The sequence below is a fragment of the Oryx dammah genome, unplaced genomic scaffold, assembly GCF_014754425.2.
Source record: "Oryx dammah isolate SB20612 unplaced genomic scaffold, SCBI_Odam_1.1 HiC_scaffold_23, whole genome shotgun sequence".
In the NCBI taxonomy this organism is placed as follows: domain Eukaryota; kingdom Metazoa; phylum Chordata; class Mammalia; order Artiodactyla; family Bovidae; genus Oryx; species Oryx dammah.
This window is the reverse complement of record NW_024070207.1, coordinates 4372853-4392901: the sequence shown is the minus strand read 5'-3', so window position 1 is coordinate 4392901 and position 20049 is coordinate 4372853. Positions and strand designations below refer to the sequence as shown.

General features: G+C 39.9%; 1 protein-coding gene across 6 annotated transcripts in view; it reads right to left on the bottom strand.

The window, feature by feature from the left end:
• DIAPH2 (diaphanous related formin 2) overlaps positions 1–20049 on the bottom strand; it is a 968119-nt gene that overhangs the window by 238100 nt on the left and 709970 nt on the right. For all 6 annotated transcript variants that reach the window (XM_040266684.1, XM_040266683.1, XM_040266685.1 and 3 more), the window contains one exon: positions 10083–10247. In XM_040266684.1, coding sequence (XP_040122618.1) covers positions 10083–10247 — 165 coding nt within the window. The remainder of the gene's footprint in view (positions 1–10082; positions 10248–20049) is intronic.

Sequence of the window (20049 nt, the reverse complement as noted above, 5' to 3'; positions counted from 1 at the left end):
TTCTTTCTGGCTTACTTCACTTTATATAATAGGCTCCAGTTTCATCTCTTTAAGAATTTTCCACAGTTTGTTGTGATCCACACAGTCAAAGACTTTAGCGTAGTCAATGAAGCAGAAGTATATGTTTCTCTAGAAATTTCTTGCTTCTTTGATGATCCAACAGATGTTGGTAATTTGATCTCTGGTTTCTCTGCCTTTTCTAAAACCAGCTTGAATACGTGGAAAGTTCTCGGTTCACGTACTGTTGAAGCGTACCTTGGAGAATTTTGAGCATTACTTTGCTAGCATATGAAATGAGTGAAATTGTGTGGTAGTTTGAACATTCTTTGGCATTGCCTTTCTTTGGGATTGGAATGAAAACTGACTTTTTCCAGTCCTCTGGCCACTGCTGACTTTTCCAAATTTGCTGGCATATTGAGTGCAACACTTTCACAACATCATCTTTTAGGATTTGAAATAGCTCAACTGCAATTCCATCACCTCCACTAGCTTTGTTCGTAGAGATGGTTCCTAAGGCCCACTTGACTTTTCAGTTCAGGATGTCTGGCTCTAGGTGAGTGTTCACACCTTCTGTTGGTTATCTGGGTCATGAAGATCTTTTTTGTATAGTTCTCTGTATTCTTGCCACCTGTTCTTAATCAGACTGGTTCCAAATAAGAAAAGGAGTACATCAAGGCTGTATGTTGTCACCCTGCTTATTTAACTTATATACAGAGTACATCATGAGAAACGTTGGGCTGGAGGAAGCACACGCTGGAATCAAGATTGCCGGGAGAAATGTCAATAACCTCAGATATGCAGATGACACCACACTTACGGCAGAAAGCGAAGAACTATGGAGCCTCTTGACGAAAGTGAAAGAGGAGAGTGAAAAAGTTGGCTTAAAGCTCAACATTCAGAAAACTAAGATCATGGCATCTGGTCCCATCACTTCATGGCAAATAGATGGGGAAACAATGGAAACAGTGGCTGACTTTATTTTTCTGGGCTCCAAAATCACTGCAGATGGTGATTGCATCCATGAAATTAAAAGACGCTTACTCCTTGGAAGGAAAGTTATGACCAACCTAGATAGCGTATTAAAAAGCAGAGACATTGCTCTGTTAACAAAGGTCCGTCTAGTCAAGGCTATGGTTTTTCCAGTGGTCATGTATGGATGTGAGAGTTGGATTGTAAAGAAAGCTGAGTGCCGAAGAATTGATGCTTTTGAGCTGTGGTGTTGGAGAAGACTCTTGAGAGTCCCTTGGACTGCAGGAGATCCAACCAGTCCATCCTAAGGGAGATCAGTCCTGGGTGTTCATTGGAAGGACTGATGTTGAAGCTGAAAGTCCAATACTTTGGCCACCTGATGCAAAAAGCTGACTCACTGGAAAAGACCCTGATGCTGGGAAAGATTGAGGGCAGGAGGAGAAGGGGATGACAGAGGATAAGATGGTTGGATGGCATCACCGACTCAATGGACATGGGTTTGGGTGGACTCCAGGAGTTGGTGATGGACAGGGAGGCCTGGTGTGCTGTGGTTCATGGGGTGGCAAAGCGCTGGACATGACTGAGTGACTGAACTGAACTGAACTTCTTAATCTTCTGCTTCTGTTAGGCCCATAATGTTTCTGTCCTTTATTGTGCCCGTCTTTGCATGAAATGTTCCCTTGGTATCTCTAATTTTCTTGAAGAGATCTCTAGTCTTTCCCATTCTATTGTTCTTTATTTCTTTGCATTGATCACTTAGGAAGGCTTTCTTGTCTCTCCTTGCTATTTTTTGGAACTTAGCATTCAGATGGGTATATCTTTCTTTTCCTTCTTGCCTTTTGCTTCTCTTCTTTTCTCAGTTATTTGAAAGACCTCCTCAAACAACCATTTTGCCTTTTTGCATTTCTTTTTCTTGGGGGTGGTTCTGATCACCACCTCCTGTACAATATTACGAACCTCTGTCAATAGTTCTGCAGGCATTCTATCAGATCTAATCCCTTGAATCTATTTATCATTTCTACAGTATAATTGTAAGGGACTGAAGTCATACCTTTATGGCTTAGTGGTTTTCCCTACTTTCTTCAATTTAAGCCTGAATTTTGCGATAAGGGGTTCATGATCTGAGCCACAGTCAGCTCCCTATCTTGTTTTTGTTGACTGTATAGAGCTTCTCCATCTTTGGCCAGAAAAAATATAATCAATCTGATTTCAGTATTGACCATCTGGTGGTGTTCATGTCAAGGGATACACCTAACAACATCTTTGAGATCTTCCGAAGACTAAAACTCCCCCAAAATGGAAGGTGAACTATTTGATGGAGCATTCTTCATTCCAGAGAGAAGCTCATAGTTTGATAACCTGAAGAAACACAGCTCATCAGCAGACCATGTGAGACTCGATTACAGTAATGCAGGCCCTGCACACACCCTGATCCAAATTATCAACTCCATCCTTGAACCATTGCTAACACCTCACCCAATCCTCCTGGGTTGGGACACATGGTTTGGTGGGGCCTGAGGCCACTGTGTCCCTCTTTGCCTGGTAAATCAATAAAGCTATTCTCTCCTACTTCACCCAAAACTCTGTTTCCAAGATTTGATCCGGCACCAGTGCACAGAAGTTGAATTTCAGCATAATTTCCTGGTGGTTGGAAATAAATTTAATAACTTATTTATGGAGAACACTTACTCGAAAAATTCTAAATGAGGTGTTATTGCTAGAACTAATGTATTTTGTTTCCTGGTTCTATTTATTACTAGACTTTAATGACAAAAGTAGGTATAGTGTTAACTATCACATTGTCTTAGATTTCTAAAGGGTAATAGCCAGCTTACCATAAACAATTCTGAAAACTTACATAAATATTTTTAGAAACATTTATGATATCTTAAAGAGTAGGGAATGGCAAGCCACTCCAGCATGCTTGCCTGGAAAATTCCTTGGGCAGAGGGGCCTGGCGGGGTGCAGTCCACGGGGTCACAAAGAATTGGACACGATTGAGTGACTGAGCACATGTACATGGTATCTTAAAATTTTATATTAACCTAAAATGCGTACACATTTTAAAACCATTTATACCAGTAGGCATCTTTCTCTTGTTGGGGAATATGAGTTTTCTTTATCCATGTATGCCTTTATTACATCTTCCTTTAGTTCCTTATAACACAATATTTACCTTTTCTCTACAAGGAACAATAATATCAGAAAAATAGGGCATCTACTTCTGGCCCAAAGTAAACAGTCAAACAGAATACAAGTTGATAGGTAACACTGTTTTCTAAAGAAGAATTCAATGATGTCTGTATAACACAGTAAAATCTGTTCTCTGGCATAGCTGGGGGCTGAGCTATTCTGGTCAAATATTCTGCTTAATAATGTTACCATATATTTTACATGGATTGCATATTTTCAAAGAGTTGAAATAGCTCAAAATAAACCTAAGGCTATGTAGCCAGGGTGGTTCCAGCTGAGCTCAAAGGGAATTATCTGGGTGTGTGTGATTAAACAGAGGGAGCTGGTGGGACCTTAGGGCTCTATTTGCATGAAAGGATTTATACTGGTACTTTATTTATCCCTTACTTCTAGGAAAAGGAAGATTCCTTCCTAGTTGCTTAATGAAAGGGAGGAAGGATGGCAATGGAGGGGTTTATAGTCTTAGGATCCCCTTTAGGTCTCTAGAACATGAAAAAAAAAAAATTCTCCAAGGAGAAGGGAATTAGAAGAAAAAAGAAAGAAACTTTTTAAGAAGGGTCCTTGGAAGCATGGGTTTGTCTGCACTGACATAACCCCACAGTCTAGCACTGCAAGGATTGGAAAAATTGGAACATTGGTAAAATTGGAACGTCAGGAGACTGCAACCTTGGTCGAGATGTGGGCATTATCATTGAGGCCAACCCAAGTAGCTTTGCCAGCAAAAGGTATTCAGCAGAGGGGAGTGGGAGCTGTAGGCTTTGTTCAGTGCTCTATTCTTATCACCGTAGAAGAGTAGGCACTCAAATATTTGTGGGCAAGTATCAAGGAGTGACTACAGGTGACATGTTTTTGAGCCCAATTGAAATGACTCTATATGTACTTGTGGGAGTGGAAACTTTGCACAGTGCTTGAGTCCTGCCAATGGGGGTAAAGAAGAAATGATTGGGGATATTTGGATCACTGTTACTATGGTAAACATATGACTTCACAGGTGATGAGACACTCTGCTTCAAATAAAACTATACTATTCAAGAGGCACAGAAACATCTTTGCTGTTGCTCAAGGGCATCTTCATAATGTTATAAAAGTGAAAGTGTTCCTCAGTCAGTTGTGTCCAGCTCTTGGGACTCCATGGACTGCAGCCCTCCAGGCTCCTTTGACCATGGAATTCTCCATGCAAGAATACTGGAAGGGGTTGTCATTTCATTCTCCAGGGGATCTTCCCAACCCAGGGATTGAATCCAAATCTCCTGCTTGGCAGGCAGATTCTTTACCATCTGAGCCACCAGGGAAGCTCTTATAATAATAATTACCATTTTATTGGCAAAGTAAAGATGCATCAATTTATGAAGCATCTAATAGATTTTGGATAATGGAACTCTACATAATAGATTTTATATTACTGATGAAGACTCTTCTTTGTTAAAGAACATATTTGGTTTCTTACGTAAGTCCACCATCTTTACAATATTGTGCTAAATTTTCCTTTAAATGTCAAGTGCTTTGTGAATTGAAGGCTTAAAAATATGTCAAAATAACTTAGTCTTCTTGGATCAGGAATTATATGCACAATCCTTTATGCAAAAATTCATCCTCATTTCTTTCAAGGCAAATTGCCATTAATGAATGAATAAAATGTTCTATATATCATCAGTTTAGTTATTTGAGTCTAAGTAAATGCAGATATTCACCTTGGTTTCCAGTTATAGTTCAGATTCAGATATGACTGAGGCTTTATAAAGAGGAAAATGGCTTGAGGAAAATGAGAGCTTCTCAAAATTAACTAATCTCCATAAGCCAAAATGGCTACAAGGAGCTCTCAAATAAGGTTACACTTTAAAAGAACAATTATTTTCAGAGAGAAGAAAGAACATCCCTAACTGAGAATTAAGAGTGACTTTGATTGTCCGAACTCCTTATGCTGCACTAGCTGCTGCTGCTAAGTCACTTCAGTCGTGTCTGAGTCCGTGCGACCCCACAGACAGCAGCCCACCAGGCTCCCCCGTCCCTGGGATTCTCCAGGCAAAAACACTGGAGTGGGTTGCCATTTCCTTCTCCAATGCATGAAAGTGAAAAGTGAAAGTGAAGTCGCTCAGTCGTGTCCGACTCTTCGAGACCCCATGGACTGCAGCCCACCAGGCTTCTCCATCCGTGGGATTTTCCAGGCAAGAGGACTGGAGTGGGGGGCCGTTAACTACAGAAGCAAGTAACACAGGATGATGATCATACATTTGCCTCCGAGCCTTCATTTAGTTTTGATGCTGTGCTCCCCAAATTTCTCTCTGTTCTAAGAGGTTTAGGTCCCCTTAGGCACTTTCTGTTGTTTCGTTCTGCTGCTTTCATACTGTCCATACTTGACTTTTCCCAGTCTGGGAGGAGAGTTCAAGTTGGGTGGTTATGGCTGATTCAGCCAAACGTAGGATGGTCTGGGTTTAAGGTAATCTTTACTCTTTTGAAACCCACTTTCATTTTCAACATTTTGATCTTATCCTGAGGACACAAGTCATTAAAGAATCTTGAGTCAGGAAAGTAACATTATCTTGTTTGTTTGGTTTTTTAAGCTTTACTCTGACTATAATGTGGGGAATGGATTAGAAGTTAGAAATGGTAAGAGATGGAGGCAGAGAGGCCAGTCAGATCATCGTTGTACTAGACCAGCTGAGAGATGGTACGGGGCCAGAACTAAAGTAGAGTCAGTGGGTTTGAAGAGAAATGTGTGAAGACCAAAGATTTAGGAGGTAGAAGCAACAAGGGACTTCCCAGGTGGCAGAGTGGTAAAGAATACTTCTGCCATTGCAGGAGATGCAAGTTCAATTCCTGGGTAGGGAAGATCCCCTGGAATAGGAAATGGCAACCCATTCTAGCATTCTTGCCTGGAAAATTCCACGGACAGAGGACCCTGGCAGGTTACAGTTCATGGGTGTGCAAAGAATTGGACATGACTGAGCAACTGAACATGAGAAGCAAAAGGACTGAACAATGGCATAAAACTCTGATTTATAGATATCACTTAACCTCCGAACACTTGGCCATTTTAATGGTCATCTAAGAGGTGTTGAAAAAGGGTTAAAGTCTTCATTTTTCAAAAAAAATGTTTAATTGTCAGAGGAACAGTAGCAAATACTTATTTTGTTGAGGAGAAATCTGCTAGCATTCTTAACAGTAATAGTAACATTTTCTTAAGTTAGGTCAATGAATCTAATAATCTTATAAAGCTCTGTTCCTCTATTTCTAGTAGATGAGGATGCTCACACAATAAATATTTACTGAGTGCCTGGGTAACAGATTGTTCTTTAAAAAACAAAGCAAAACAAAAACACAGAAGCAGCAGGAAACTGACAGAATTAAAAGAGAAAAGAAATATTTTCTATAATTTATTTGGAGCTATGAAAGTTATTGAAGTATAATACTTGCCTCGAACATTTCCCAACAGCTGAAATTAATTTTTATGCCTAAGCAAGATACTGCATGGTGGTGAAACATATAAGGTTCACTGATTTGGAATATTCTATTCAAAGTATCTCGAAAGAAAAAAGACTGTGCAGTCAACTTTTGAACTAGTAGAATGACTGAAGCATAAAGGAGAATAAGCAAAAGAGATGTTTCAATACTGTATAAACATGGAATTCAATTTTCTTCTACAAAATATTCAACTTAATTTTAGGTGTTATTAATTAACCTTGCCTGTATTAATAAGTAGTTTTTAAAACTTTCCTGCTCTCAGAGAAGCTAGCTAGAAATGTTTCCGATTACATATATCCTTATGTCAATATATAGGACATGCAACTGAACATTTAGAATATCCTTATTAGTTGAGTAATATATAATAGGAATGCTATGAATAATTTATAGAGCAACATCTCATAGATATTATCCAATTGTGCTTTCATTCATTTGAATGTGATTATTTTGAAAAAGGTCTTAGTCCATAATGTCCAACCCTTTATGTTTATTTCCACTTGTACCATCCTTTAGAAGCTATCTCTTTCAGGAAGATTTTTTTTTTTGGTCTCTGCATTTTGTTTATGCTATACATGCCAAATAGATCTCCCAAGATGAAACTCTGAGCTCATTTGAAAGTAATTTTTGGTAGCACATGAATCAGAACTCTTATTTTCTTGTCAGCACTACTGGTATTTTATTGTTTCCATCTATAGTCCAATATGCTTTTAAGTGCCAAGAACCCTAAGGCCAAACACACAAAGCACTAAGAAAATGGGAACTTTCGGCAATGACAACTTTGGCCTCTCTTTCAGGGCTATTCCCTCCCCTGGGAGAGTAAAATCACTTTAAGTGCACTATGAAACAGGGCCATGATGAGCACAGATGATTGACTGAAGTTGGTGATGTTGATTTAGGAGTCTTCGGCTTATAGGTCAGGTGTAAAACCCTTAAACCTGCTTGTCAAAGTCCTATGGATTTTTCCAGACTGCCTAAATGTCACTTTCTCTTTGACGGCTTCTCTGGGCAGCTCTGGCAGGGTTAGGCAGCTCCTCTTTTGTATTATTATAGCACCCTGATATATTCCTATAGCAGCACTTATCAAACTGTATCGCATTTGTCCATCTCCCTCCACTCATGGATAGAGAGAAACCATTCTCTTCCTTTTATCTCTGGACTAGAGCATTACCAAAATCAAGCTGGCTCTCAACAAGTAAGAATTGAATGGATGGGCAAAGAATGACTAGTAATTCTCTCCATCTTCACAGAATAGGTTATGAAGTGTTCTCACATCGTGGTGAGGAAGACATGGAAGGAATTATCACCCGTATTTTTATAAATGAGGAAACCCCAGAGATGTTATATGACTAATCCAACCTCAAAACAGCTAAAAAGTTGCATACCTACTTTTCATGCCAGTAAGTTGACAAGGATTTGTAAATAGAAGTAGTAGTATTCAGTAGGACAGATGCCAATGGCTGACAAAAGATACAGTGTCGGAGCAGTTACCTGTTATGAAAGCTCCCAAACTCTTAGCAGGTTCTCAAGAAGGTAACTTCCATGCACACAAAACCAGACTTCAGGTATTTACAACAAGAATTTTTTGTGACAAATAAATCATGTCCCTGTATTCAAGCTACACCCACAGTGAAGCCAGGAGACAAAGAGACATAACCTGTTTATGTATGTAATACAAATGTGTCTCTCTCAAAGTCCCACCATGAATCATAGACTCTTAACAGAAAGAAGTTCTTAGACATCAGTAGTGGAATTCTGTCGTTTCCTAACTAGCAAACTAGCTAGAAAGATAAATGACTTAACCTAACCACCTAGCTTATTTGTGAGAGCACCAGATCATACAATTAGTTCTTATCATTAATATCCTTAGCTTTTGAAAATTATGATTGAGAGATAATATAACTATAGCTTTTAGGAAGTCTTCTAAGCAACTGGATAATAAGACTAAACATAGGCTGTCACAGAAGAATTGTCCTTAAATAAATGTTGCAACATGAGAGAAGTACAGCAAATTTTACTCTGTGTCCATGTATTGGGGAGGTGAGGGGCACATAATATGACAAGCAGTGTTGTAGGGTCCCATTCATATTAAAAGAAAATCCTTTTTCATAGAGATTGACAATGTTAATTACATTTGTTTATCTCTTTATTCACCCAGAGACATTGATGCTATCCAAACAATTATTTGATTTCTCTTTTCCATGTGTCAATTGAAGTGTCTTTACTAGTCCCCAATCCTTTTAACAGACTTTTTATTCTTTTCAAAAATAATTCAAGTAGTTATAACCTGAGTGTGTTCCTATGTTCATGTCATATTTACAACTTCAAAGTTTTGAAAAAAAGAACTCTAACAATAGAACACGTTTTACTACTAAGAAATAAAATATGCATGCCTATTAAGTGGCAAAGAACAAAGGCCAAACTAAGCTAATATTCTCCATAAAAATTAAGACAAATGATCATATTTATGAAAGTTTTTCGTTTAGCTTCTATTACCAAAACTGGGGTGTACTCTGAGTCACATGTCCTAAATCAGCAGATGAAAGCAAATGTTTTCTACAAGTATATTTGTAGCTTATAGACTGTGTAAATGACACCAAAATCAAATTATTTAATGAGGCCAACACCATCAATTAAAAGAGAGAGCCTTATTTAGCAAATAATTGCTTTAAGGATAGAAACATACCTCAAACTGCAATGAATTAGTTTGTTGACAGATCTTCCTGCTGGGCATAATTGCTAGAATTCCTTCTTTAAAAAATGGACTTGTTCAATATCAACTATCGTACACATCTTTATGTTATGATCATAAAGATCACAGAGACTGTGCTTTACTATGCCTTCACTGAATGTAAAGAAGTATTTCCACAGCATTTATACAACAAAGTTTTTGCTTTCCTCTAGCATCATAACTGGCACCCTGATGATCTACCTCCAATTAATGCTAATATGTACCATTTCCCCGAAGAGTTACATTTTGAAGGAGAGCCCACATTCTTAAAGAAACTTTAGGTATTCCAGGCCATTTATATTGTCCAATTTAGAATCAATTTCTCATCTAGACTATGAAAGAAACTAGTTCATCAATCACAGCATTTTAATACATTGAGTAAAAAAGGATTTTAGATGTTAATTTTTAAGCTAGGTCAAATTATAATATTATGCTGTTTAAAGAATCAGGGTCATTTGAGTATCAACTCATTCATTTTCTATAAAATTTAAGCAGGAAAATTCCCATGTGTGCCTAAAGTTGAAGCTAATTCATTTAGGTTCCCATTATACAGTAAGCCAGCCAACAATTTTTATCCATGTCACAGGTATAAAATATCTGTCAATTCCTGTTAAAGGGCTATAACATGAAATCAATGTTGTCATAAGTACATAAAATAAAATTCTTATGGAAGAAACCACTTAAAAACCAAAGCAACAAGCCTTGCAAGACTTTAAGACATATTACTCACCAGGAACAAAGTTCGAAAGTTGTTGAGATCACCAAAGAATTCTTCTATGCTCACAGTCTTAGAGTCAAAAATAAAGTATTCTCCAAGATTCTCATAGAGCTTTACCATGTTGTTGTGCATGGTGAATAGTTTTTCATACTGGTCTCTGGCACTCTTCGCAAAGCTGTAGCTTTCTGTTAAGGAACATGATCCACATAGTACCTTAAAGGCAATCATTAGGTGTTAAGATTGAATTATACCATCAGTTCTGCAAATACTTCTGCATTACTTTGCTAAGGTTACCAGGACAAAACACCAGAGACTGAGTAACTTCACAGAAATGCATTTTCTCATCGTTTCGCAGGAGAGCAATCCAATAGTAAGCTGTCAGCGAATCTGTTCTCTTCTGTGACTTCTCTCCTTGGCTTGCAGATGACGGTCTTCTTTCTGTGTCCTTACCTGGTCCCTCTCTCCTTGTTGTATGTGTCCTAATCTCCTCTTAACAGGACGCTAGTTATATTGTGTCAGGGCCCAACCTAAGGACCTCATTTTAACTTACCTCTCTAAATGTCCTATTTCCAAATACAGTCACATTTGGAAGTTTTGAGGGTAAGGGCTTCAACATATGAATTTGGAGTGGGTGGGCACAATTCAGCCCATAACCACTTGCTGGAGTCATTGCATCATTTAATGTGCCTTGAAAATCTATAAACAAGGCAGAGCTATTTAAGGTTTAACCATGAACATGTTTGCCAAGTGAAAGCACAGACATACAAACATCAGAAAACTGCCTCATAGCATTTTATGGACTAGATAAGGTAAAAGGAAATAGCAGTAAAAACATAGGGGGAAAGTATTATTTTCTGTGTTAAATAAATACACATTCTATATAGGTAAAGAGGTTTCAGTGAATTCTGTATATAGGTAATGTATGTGTATGTGTGCATATATACATATACATATATCCCATATGAGGAGGTGGAAGGAAAGGGAGAGAAAGATGGGAAGAGAGGAAGAACTATGGAGAGAAAGGGAGAAGAAGGGAGGGGAGAGAGGGGGAGGGAGACATTCTACTGTATCTCTAGAACCTGAATCACCCAAATGGCTTTTTTAGAACCCAAAATGCTGCTTGTTGAGCCTGAGCCCAGGGCCCTGAGGATGATAATTCTAATGTTCCCAGATGTTGCTGCGACTGCCAGTAGTGTATAACCCAGTAGGACCATATGAGACCTTCCCAAGGCAGACCCTTTCCCCATATTCTCTGCTTTAGCTCCTCTCTGAAGCACCTAGATAATAGTATCTGTTGCACATTTCCTAAGTTGTTTTACAAATGCTAAAAACCCCCACCAAATGGAAGATATTTAACTACTTGATGACCTTGTGCACTTTTAGCCCCCATGTCTACTGGCGCCTAAGGATTGGTGACATTAACCCTTGTGATACCACCCTGTTACTTCACCATCAACCAACCAACCAAGAGAATAGTACATGAAATGATCACATACCCTGAGACACATCCCCCCCCCCCCCAATCAGGCCTTTAAAAATGTTTTGCTAAAAAACCCTTCAGGGAGTTTGGGGGTGTTAAGCACAAGCCACCCAGCCCCGTTCTCCTTGCCTGGCGCCTATAATATTAATAACTGCTACGTGTCCTTCACCATAACCTGGTGTCAGTAGATTGGCTTTACTGTATGAAGGCAAGTGGACCCAAATTTGGTTCAGTAATACCAGGACTACACTTACAGTAATATATTTCAGAAGAGTATTTGTTTTAAAATTAATTACGTCACTGCTTTAAAACTTTTTATCATAAAAGTCATAACAACAACCACTACTACCAAAGCATAAAAGGAACCAGATATGTAAATGGGTCCATCATCGAAAAAGCAAGGGAGTTCCAGAAAAACATCTATGCCAAAGCCTTTGACTATGCGGATCAAAACACCACTGTGGAAAATTCTGAAAGAGATGGGAATACCAGACCACGTGACCTGCCTCTTGAGAAACCTATATGCAGGTCAGGAAGCAACAGTTAGAACTGGACATGGAACAACAGACTGGTTCCAAATAGGAAAAGGAGTACATCAAGGCTGTATATTGTCACCCTGCTTATTTAACTTATATGCAGAGTACATCATGAGAAATGCTGGGCTGGAGAAAGCACAGCTGGAATCAAGATTGCCGGGAGAAATATCAAGAACCTCAGATATGCAGATGACACCACCCTTATGGCAGAAAGTGAAGAGGAACTAAAAAGCCTCTTGATGAAAGTGAAAGAGGAGAGTGAAAAAGTTGGCTTAAAGCTCAACATTCAGAAAACGAAGATCATGGCATCTGGTCCCATCACTTCATGGCAAATAGATGGGGAAACAGTGGCTGACTTTATTTTTCTGGGCTCCAAAATCACTGCAGATGGTGATTGCAGTCGTGAAATTAAAAGATGCTTACTCCTTGGAAGCAAAGTTATGACCAACCTAGACAGCATATTAAAAAGCAGAGACATGACTTTGTCAACAAAGGTCCGTCTAGTCAAGGCTATATAGTTTTTCCAGTTGTCATGTATAAATGTGATAGTTGGACTATAAAGAAAGCTGAGCTCAGAAGAACTGATGCTTTTGAACTGTGGTGTTGGAGAAGACTCTTGAGAGTCCCTTGGACTACAAGGAGATCCAACCAGTCCATCCTAAGGGAGATGAGTCCTGGGTGTTCATTGGAAGGAATGATATTGAAGCTGAAACTCCAATATTTTGGCCACCTGATGTGAAGAGCTGACTCATTTGAATAGACCCAGAAGCTGGGGAAGATTGAAGGCAGGAGAAGAAGGGGACGACAGAGGGTGAGATGGTTAGATGGCATTAGCGACTCAATGGACATGAGTTTGGGTAAACTCAGGGAGTTGATGATGCCAGGGAGGCCTGGCGTGCTACAGTTCACGGGGTCCCAATGAGTCGAACACGACTGAGTGACTGAACTGAACTGAACTGAAATGTATCTCATTATGTATATATTTATAGAAAGCAATTATCAACTTTATTCCTGATTATAGAAGATATATAGAAAATCACCTCTTTAGGTGACTCAGAAATATATAAACAAAAGTTAACTAAAATTTCTAACAAATAAGTGTTGTGAACATTTTAGAGCATTTCCTTATGGTCTTTCTTCTATGGCTAAAAGCTTTTGAATGTTAATTGATAAGGATGCTTCAGAGAAAGGTAAGTGGACTAACCACGAAAAATACAAAGGAAACCAAATATACCTTTCACAATTAAAGTTAAGTCTATTAAAAATCAATAATCATCACAGAAGCACAATGTCTTAAAATGCAAAGGTATTAGACTGCGTGATATGTGTGCTAAGTCACTTCAGTTGTGTCCAACTCTTTGCAGCCCCATGACTGTAGCCCACTAGGCGGCTCTGTCCATGGGATTCTCCAGGGAGGAATACTGGAGTGGGTTGCCATGCCCTCCTGCATGGGATATTCCTGATCCAGGAAAAGACCCTGATGCTGGCAAAGACAGAAGGCAAGAGGAAAAGGAGACGACAGAGGATGGATGGTTGGATGGCATTACCAACTCAATGGACCTGAGTTTGAGCAAGCTCTGAGAGATGGTGAAGGACAGGGAAGCCTGGTGTGCTACAGTCCAAGGGGTTGCAGAGTTGGACACAACTGAGCAAGTGAACAACAACAACAGGGTCAGGAAGACCCCCTGCAGGAGAACATGGCAACCCACTCCAGTATTTTTGCTTAGAGAATCCCATGGACAGAGGCGCCTGGCGGGCTGTAGTCATGGTGACGCAAGAGTCGGATGCATACATTCATGCATACATTCATGCACGCGTGCACAGTGTATTCACATGTTGTGATAGTATTATTTTATCAGGTACTGATAACTCTGTCTTTTTGAAATGCTGGCTTTTATAAAATTTTCTGAATTTTTCAGTGTCTTTTATGACAACCTTGGGCCAAATTTATTTTCCATGGGAACACAGCTCTAGTTTCACAATGGAAGTCAGTAGGGAAATCAGACTATTTCTGGAAAATTACTTTGCAGCTGACATTTATGGGATGTAGCAGGATTTTAAAAGTGAGATGCCCCCCTTCCTAGGTTCCTTCTTATGCTACTTAAATTTTAGCAATCATATTAGCTACACATCAACCTCTTCCTTGCTAAGGAGTCATGTTAAATATTTCAATCCTCAAGTCCATTTTGCTGTCAATATACCTGGAAGAATTGATGCATTTCTGACTTACTCTCCTTTTCCCTCTGAGGATATCATATTTGTTTGATTTTTAAGAGAGTGTTGGAACATCCTGTTTGAGAGCTACAGAAATAAGACAGTTCTCTTTATTCCTTGCCACAGAGTGAAAGTGAAATTGTTGTTCTCTAGTCTCTCTTGCCTAAATAAAACAGACTCATGCCAGACTTGGTAAGAACACGCGCTTTGCAAAGGTCACTTACTTACGTCCTGTTTGCAGCAAGGAACTAAACCATGTGTACTTCAGAAGGCTCAACATCTGTACAACATGGAGAAAAAGCTAAAGATTAAAAAAAAGACTAAAAACTGTACATTTCCCATTTATCATAACACAATTTTCCGCCAGCTAAAATATGCCCATGTGGTGATACACAATTTCACAAATTTGTTCTCCTAGAAGAAAGACTGATTTCAGAAATTCTGTCTGTATACCAAAGTGAGAGAATCTGAAAAATTCTGGGAAAGCTGCAGCTTAGAATTAATAACTGGAGAGCAGCTCAATCTCCAAGTCCTTCACTTCTCTTCACAGTGATTACTTTGTAAAAGGGATGGAGGGCATGAGTCAGTACAGAAATCTTTCACAATCACAACTCTGTCACCAAATCCTACTTGGAATTCTACAGATGAAAAAGAACTAGACACCATCATTTCTTTCCACTTCTTTATTTTCAGTCATTTTTAAAATTTTCTTTTTTTTTTTTTTGAGCAGCTACTAGATACAAGATACTGGTTAGTATTCTGCTAAGCACCGTGCTCCATACAATGGTCATTAAAACCTAATCCAGACCCCAAAGCAGTTTATAATCTAACATTACAAACAATTCTACTTATTAATTTGCATTTCTTGCTATTTACAATACACTATGTTCCACATCCTTCAAACCACCTTATCAAAAAGGCAGAGAAATACCACTATTTCAATTTTTAGAGTTGTGAAAAGTAGATAAAAGGCCCTCATTTTATCAACGAAACTGTAAACATAATAAATTACATTCCCCGCCCCCCAAAAAAGGCAGTCATCCATCTAAGGTTAGAATGCAGTGAATACACCATCTCAAAACATGTCTCCTTGGCATAGATTATTTTGAGCTGATTGAGAAAGAGCAGACAGAGGAAAAGCTCTGAAAAGAGTAAAAGTTACCCTTTTGAAAGGGAAATTTCCACTTATAAAGGAAATCTCCACTGGTTAAGGATATGTTCCTCTGTGGACCAGGAAGAGAAAGTGAAAGTGAAAGTCACTCAGCGTGTCCAACCCTTTGTGACCCCATGGACTATACAGTCCATGGAATTATCTAGGCTAGAATACTGGAGTGGGTAGTCATTCCCTTCTCCAGGGCATCTCCCCAACCCAGGGACTGAACCCAGGTGTCCCGCATTGCAGGCGGATTCTTTACCAGCTGAGCTCCCAGGAAGAGAAGGATGACTCTAAATCAGCAGAGAATCAAGGATATCAAGAGGATCACTGGTGACGGCGCCTTTAGCTGAAGATGGTTATTTAAGCCGGCACTTTAGGCTACTTCGGGAGTTTCTCATTTCTTTCTGCCTATCTGCTACATACACAGGAGGTATACATATTTATTCACTTCTATCTCGTTTTCTCTTGTTATTCTGTCTTTATTACAGAGCGACCAGGGGATGGGTCCTGTCAATTGCTCAGAAGGGTAGAGAAAAAACTATTTTTCCTCCCCGAGAGTACACATCGGGGCTTCCCTGGTGGCACAGAAGTTAAAGCATCTGCCTGCAGTGCGGGAGACCTGGGGTTGATCCCTGGGTTGGGAAGATCTGCTGGAGAAGGAAATGGCACCCCACTCCAGTACTCTTGCCTGGAGAATCCCATGGACGGAGGAGCTTGGTAGGCTACAGTCCATGGGTCGCAAAGAGTCCGACACGTCTGAGCGACTTCACTTTCACTTTAGAGTACACATCATGATAATCCCTTGCATGATACTAGTTTAATATTCTCTTCATATGGCAGAAATGTATTATTTATAATGACAATGACCACGTTGCCAAATTTAACATTCACCCCTCTGTCCTCCTTTTGATGTCTCACCCACATGAAACATTTAGCCTGTTTTCTTAGTTTCTATGACACACAGCCTCATGCTGAAAATATTTTTCTCTTATCTCCTCTCCTCTGACAATTTCCATAAAATGTTAGAGGACCCTGAGGGCTTGGTCCTGAGTCCTCTGGCTGTAGTCTACCTAACTGACCTCAGCAGTTCTCATGACTTGAGATACCATCTACACTGATGACTCCCACATTAGACCTGTAGCATCAGTCTCTCCTCTGAGATCCTTCTGTAATCAACTGCCTGCTCGTCATCGCTACCTTTTATTTTTCATGGCCTCGACTGGTGTCTCAAATGTAAATCCTCTCCTGAAAAGCCTCTGTTGTTTCCCATGATACCTGTAACAAAATCCAATTTCATTCTCAAGCTTTATGAGGTTCTACATGATCTGGTTTTTACCCACCTCTGCAACCTAATCTCATCTCATTCTCCCTCTTAAGCAACATGGCCAGACTCATTAACCTTCTTTCTCTTCTTTGTGCTTAGCAAGTTCTCCTACCCAACCCAGGGCCCTTGCACTTGCTCCTCTTTCTGCTCAGAATGTTTCTTTTTCACCAGGTCATTCAACTTCAGCTCAATCATCACCTCCTCAGAGATGCTTTTCCCAACCTTCCAATATGAAATGTCCACTCTCATCACTATTACTTTGGCCTATTTTATTTCATTCTGAGTCAGAACTTATCACTATGTGATATTATAATTTTTACTTATTTACCTGTTCATTGCCAGTTTTCCTCACTTAAATATATAGCTGAAGAGGGTAGACCATGTATGTCTTGTTGAGCACTGCCTCTCTGAAAACAGCTCTTTGCTGTTTGCCCATTTCTGTTCCGCTCGAAAAGAACCTAACTACAGGAATGAGATCACTAGGTAATTTAACCTAACCCCTAATTCATGCTCTCCTGATTGCACACCACATCTTGCCTAACCTGTTGGTTCTTTTCCTAGATAAAAAGAAGTGAGAATGAAGAAGTAAGTAGTTATAGAAGGACTAGCTCTCTACCCTCAACTGTTCCATTAGTTATCCTGCTGGCAGATCATGCAGGCAGGATACCATCTGAAGAGAGACTCAACCAGTCTGCACGCAATGGAGAGTGATGCAGAATCCAACTGCCTGCCTTGATTATTCACTGAGATTCTTCCTCCTTTTCCCCTTTTAAAACTGTCATGGGCATATACACACTACCATGTATAAAACAGATAGCTAGTGGGAACTTGCTATATAACACAAAGAGCTCAGCCTGGTGCTCTTTGACTTCCTAGAGGGGAGGGGAAAGAGGTTCAACAGGGAGGCAAAATATATGTATATATATATACACACACACATACATATGTCTGAGTGCCGAGGAATTGATGATTTCGAACTGTGGTGCTAGAGAAGATTCTTGAGAGTTCCTTGGACAGCCTTTGGACCAGAGAAGTCCCAGCCCCTTTTCTTCTTACCTCTCTCCTCCTTACCTTCTCATTTAACCCAAGAGCATACAGATAATTGCTTGGACTGCCAGGGGATCAACGCAGTTAATCTTAAAGGAAAAAAACCCTGAATATTCATTGGAAGGACTGGTGCTGAAGAGAAAGCTTCAATATTTTTGGCCCCTGCTGCTGAAGTCGGATGTCAAAAGCCAAATCATTGGAAAAGACCCTGATGCTGGGAAAGACTGAAGGCAGGAGGAGATGGGGGAGACAGAGGATGAGATGGTTGGATGGCATCACTGACTCAATTAATGGACATGATTTTGAGCAAATTCAGGGAGATAGTGAACGACAGGTAAGTCTGGTGTGCTGTAGTTTATGGAGTCACAGAGTCAGGCACAACTTATCAACTGAAAAACAATGAGTGATTCAGGCTTCCTAGGTGGTGCACTGGTAAAGAATCTGCCTGCCAATGTAGGAGAGGCAAGAGAGAAAAGTTTGTTACCTGGGCCAGGGAGATGCCCTGGAGTAGGAAATGGCAACTCGCTACCACATTCTTGCCTGGAAAACCCCATGGACAGAGGAGTCTGGCAGGCTCATGTCCATGTCAAAAAGACTCAGATGTGACTGAACACACAGTACAGCATGGCTGATTCAGGTAATTGTACAGCAGAGACCAACACAACAATGTAAGGCAATTATCTTCCAATTAAAAAAAAAAACTGTCACTGCCAAGGTGAATCTCGGGAGATGGTCTTGGGACATGAGTCCACCTTCTTCCCAGATTGCTAGCTTTTCTGATTAAAGCACCTCTCCTTTCTATTGACATTTGCCTCGTGATTATTGAGTGTAGAGTGGCGAACAGCCAAACCTTAAGTTTGGTAACATCAACAGCCCTTAAAATGGTGTTTGACACATAGCAGAAATAGTAGCAGTGACAGAATAACTAAAATCAATAACAATAATAAAAAAGATCATTGTACCTAATCTTTTCTTAAAAAAATATACTCTGTGGGAATCATTGTGAACACTTCCCATCAGTTCAGTTCAGTGGCTCAGTCATGTCCGACTCTTTGCGACCCCATGGACTGCAGCACGCCAGGCCTCCCTGTCCATCACCAACTTCTGGAGCTTGCTCAAACTCATGTTCATCGAGTCGGTGATGCCATCCAACCACCTCATCCTCTGTTGTCCCCTTCTCCTGCCTTTAATCTTTCCCAGCATCACGGTCTTTTCCAATGAGTCAGTTCTTCCAAAGTGTTGGAGTTTCAGCTACAGCATCAGTCCATCCAATGAATATGCAGGACTGATTTCCTTTAGGATGGACTGGTTAGATCTCCTTGCAGCCCAAGGGACTCTCAAGAGTCTTCTCCAACACCAAAGTTCAAAAGCATCAATTCTTTGGTGCTCAGGTTTCTTTATAGTTCAACTCTCACATCCATACATGACTATTAGAAAAACCACAAATTTGACTGGACAGACTTTTGTTGGCAGAGTAATGTCTCTGCTTTTTAATATGCTGTCTATGTTGGTCATAACTTTCTTCCAAGGAGCAAGGGTCTTTTAATTTCATGGCTGCAGTCACCATCTGCAGTGATTTTGGAGCCCAAGAAAATAAAGTCAGCCAGTGTTTCCATTGTTTCCCCATCTACTTGCCATGAAGTGATGAGACCAGATGCCATGATCTTAATTTTCTGAATGCTGAATTTTAAGCCAACTTTTTCACTCTCTTCTTTCACTTTCATCAAGAGTCTTTAGTTCTTTGCTTTCTGCCATAAGGGTGTTGTCATCTGCATATCTGGGGTTATTGATATTTCTCCTGGCAATCTTGATTCCAGCTGTGCTTCTTCCAGCCCAGCATTTCTCATGAAGTACTCTGCATTTAAGTTAAATGAGCACGGTGACAATATGCAGCCTTGATGTTTCCTTTCCCAATTCAGAACCAGGCTGTTGTTCCATGTCCAGTTCTAACTGTTGCTTCTTGACCTGCATACAGACTTCTCAGGAGGCAGGTCAGGTGGTCTGGTATTCCCATCTCTCTCAGAATTTTCCACAGTTTATTGTGATCCACACAGTCAAAGGCTTTGGCATAGTCAATAAAGCAGAAGTAGATGTTTTTCTGGAACTCTCTTGCTTTTTTGATGATCCAGTGGATGTTGGCAATTTGAACTCTGGTTCCTCTGCCTTTTTTAAATTCATCTTGAGCATCTGGAATTTCACAGTTCATGTACTCTTGAAGCCAG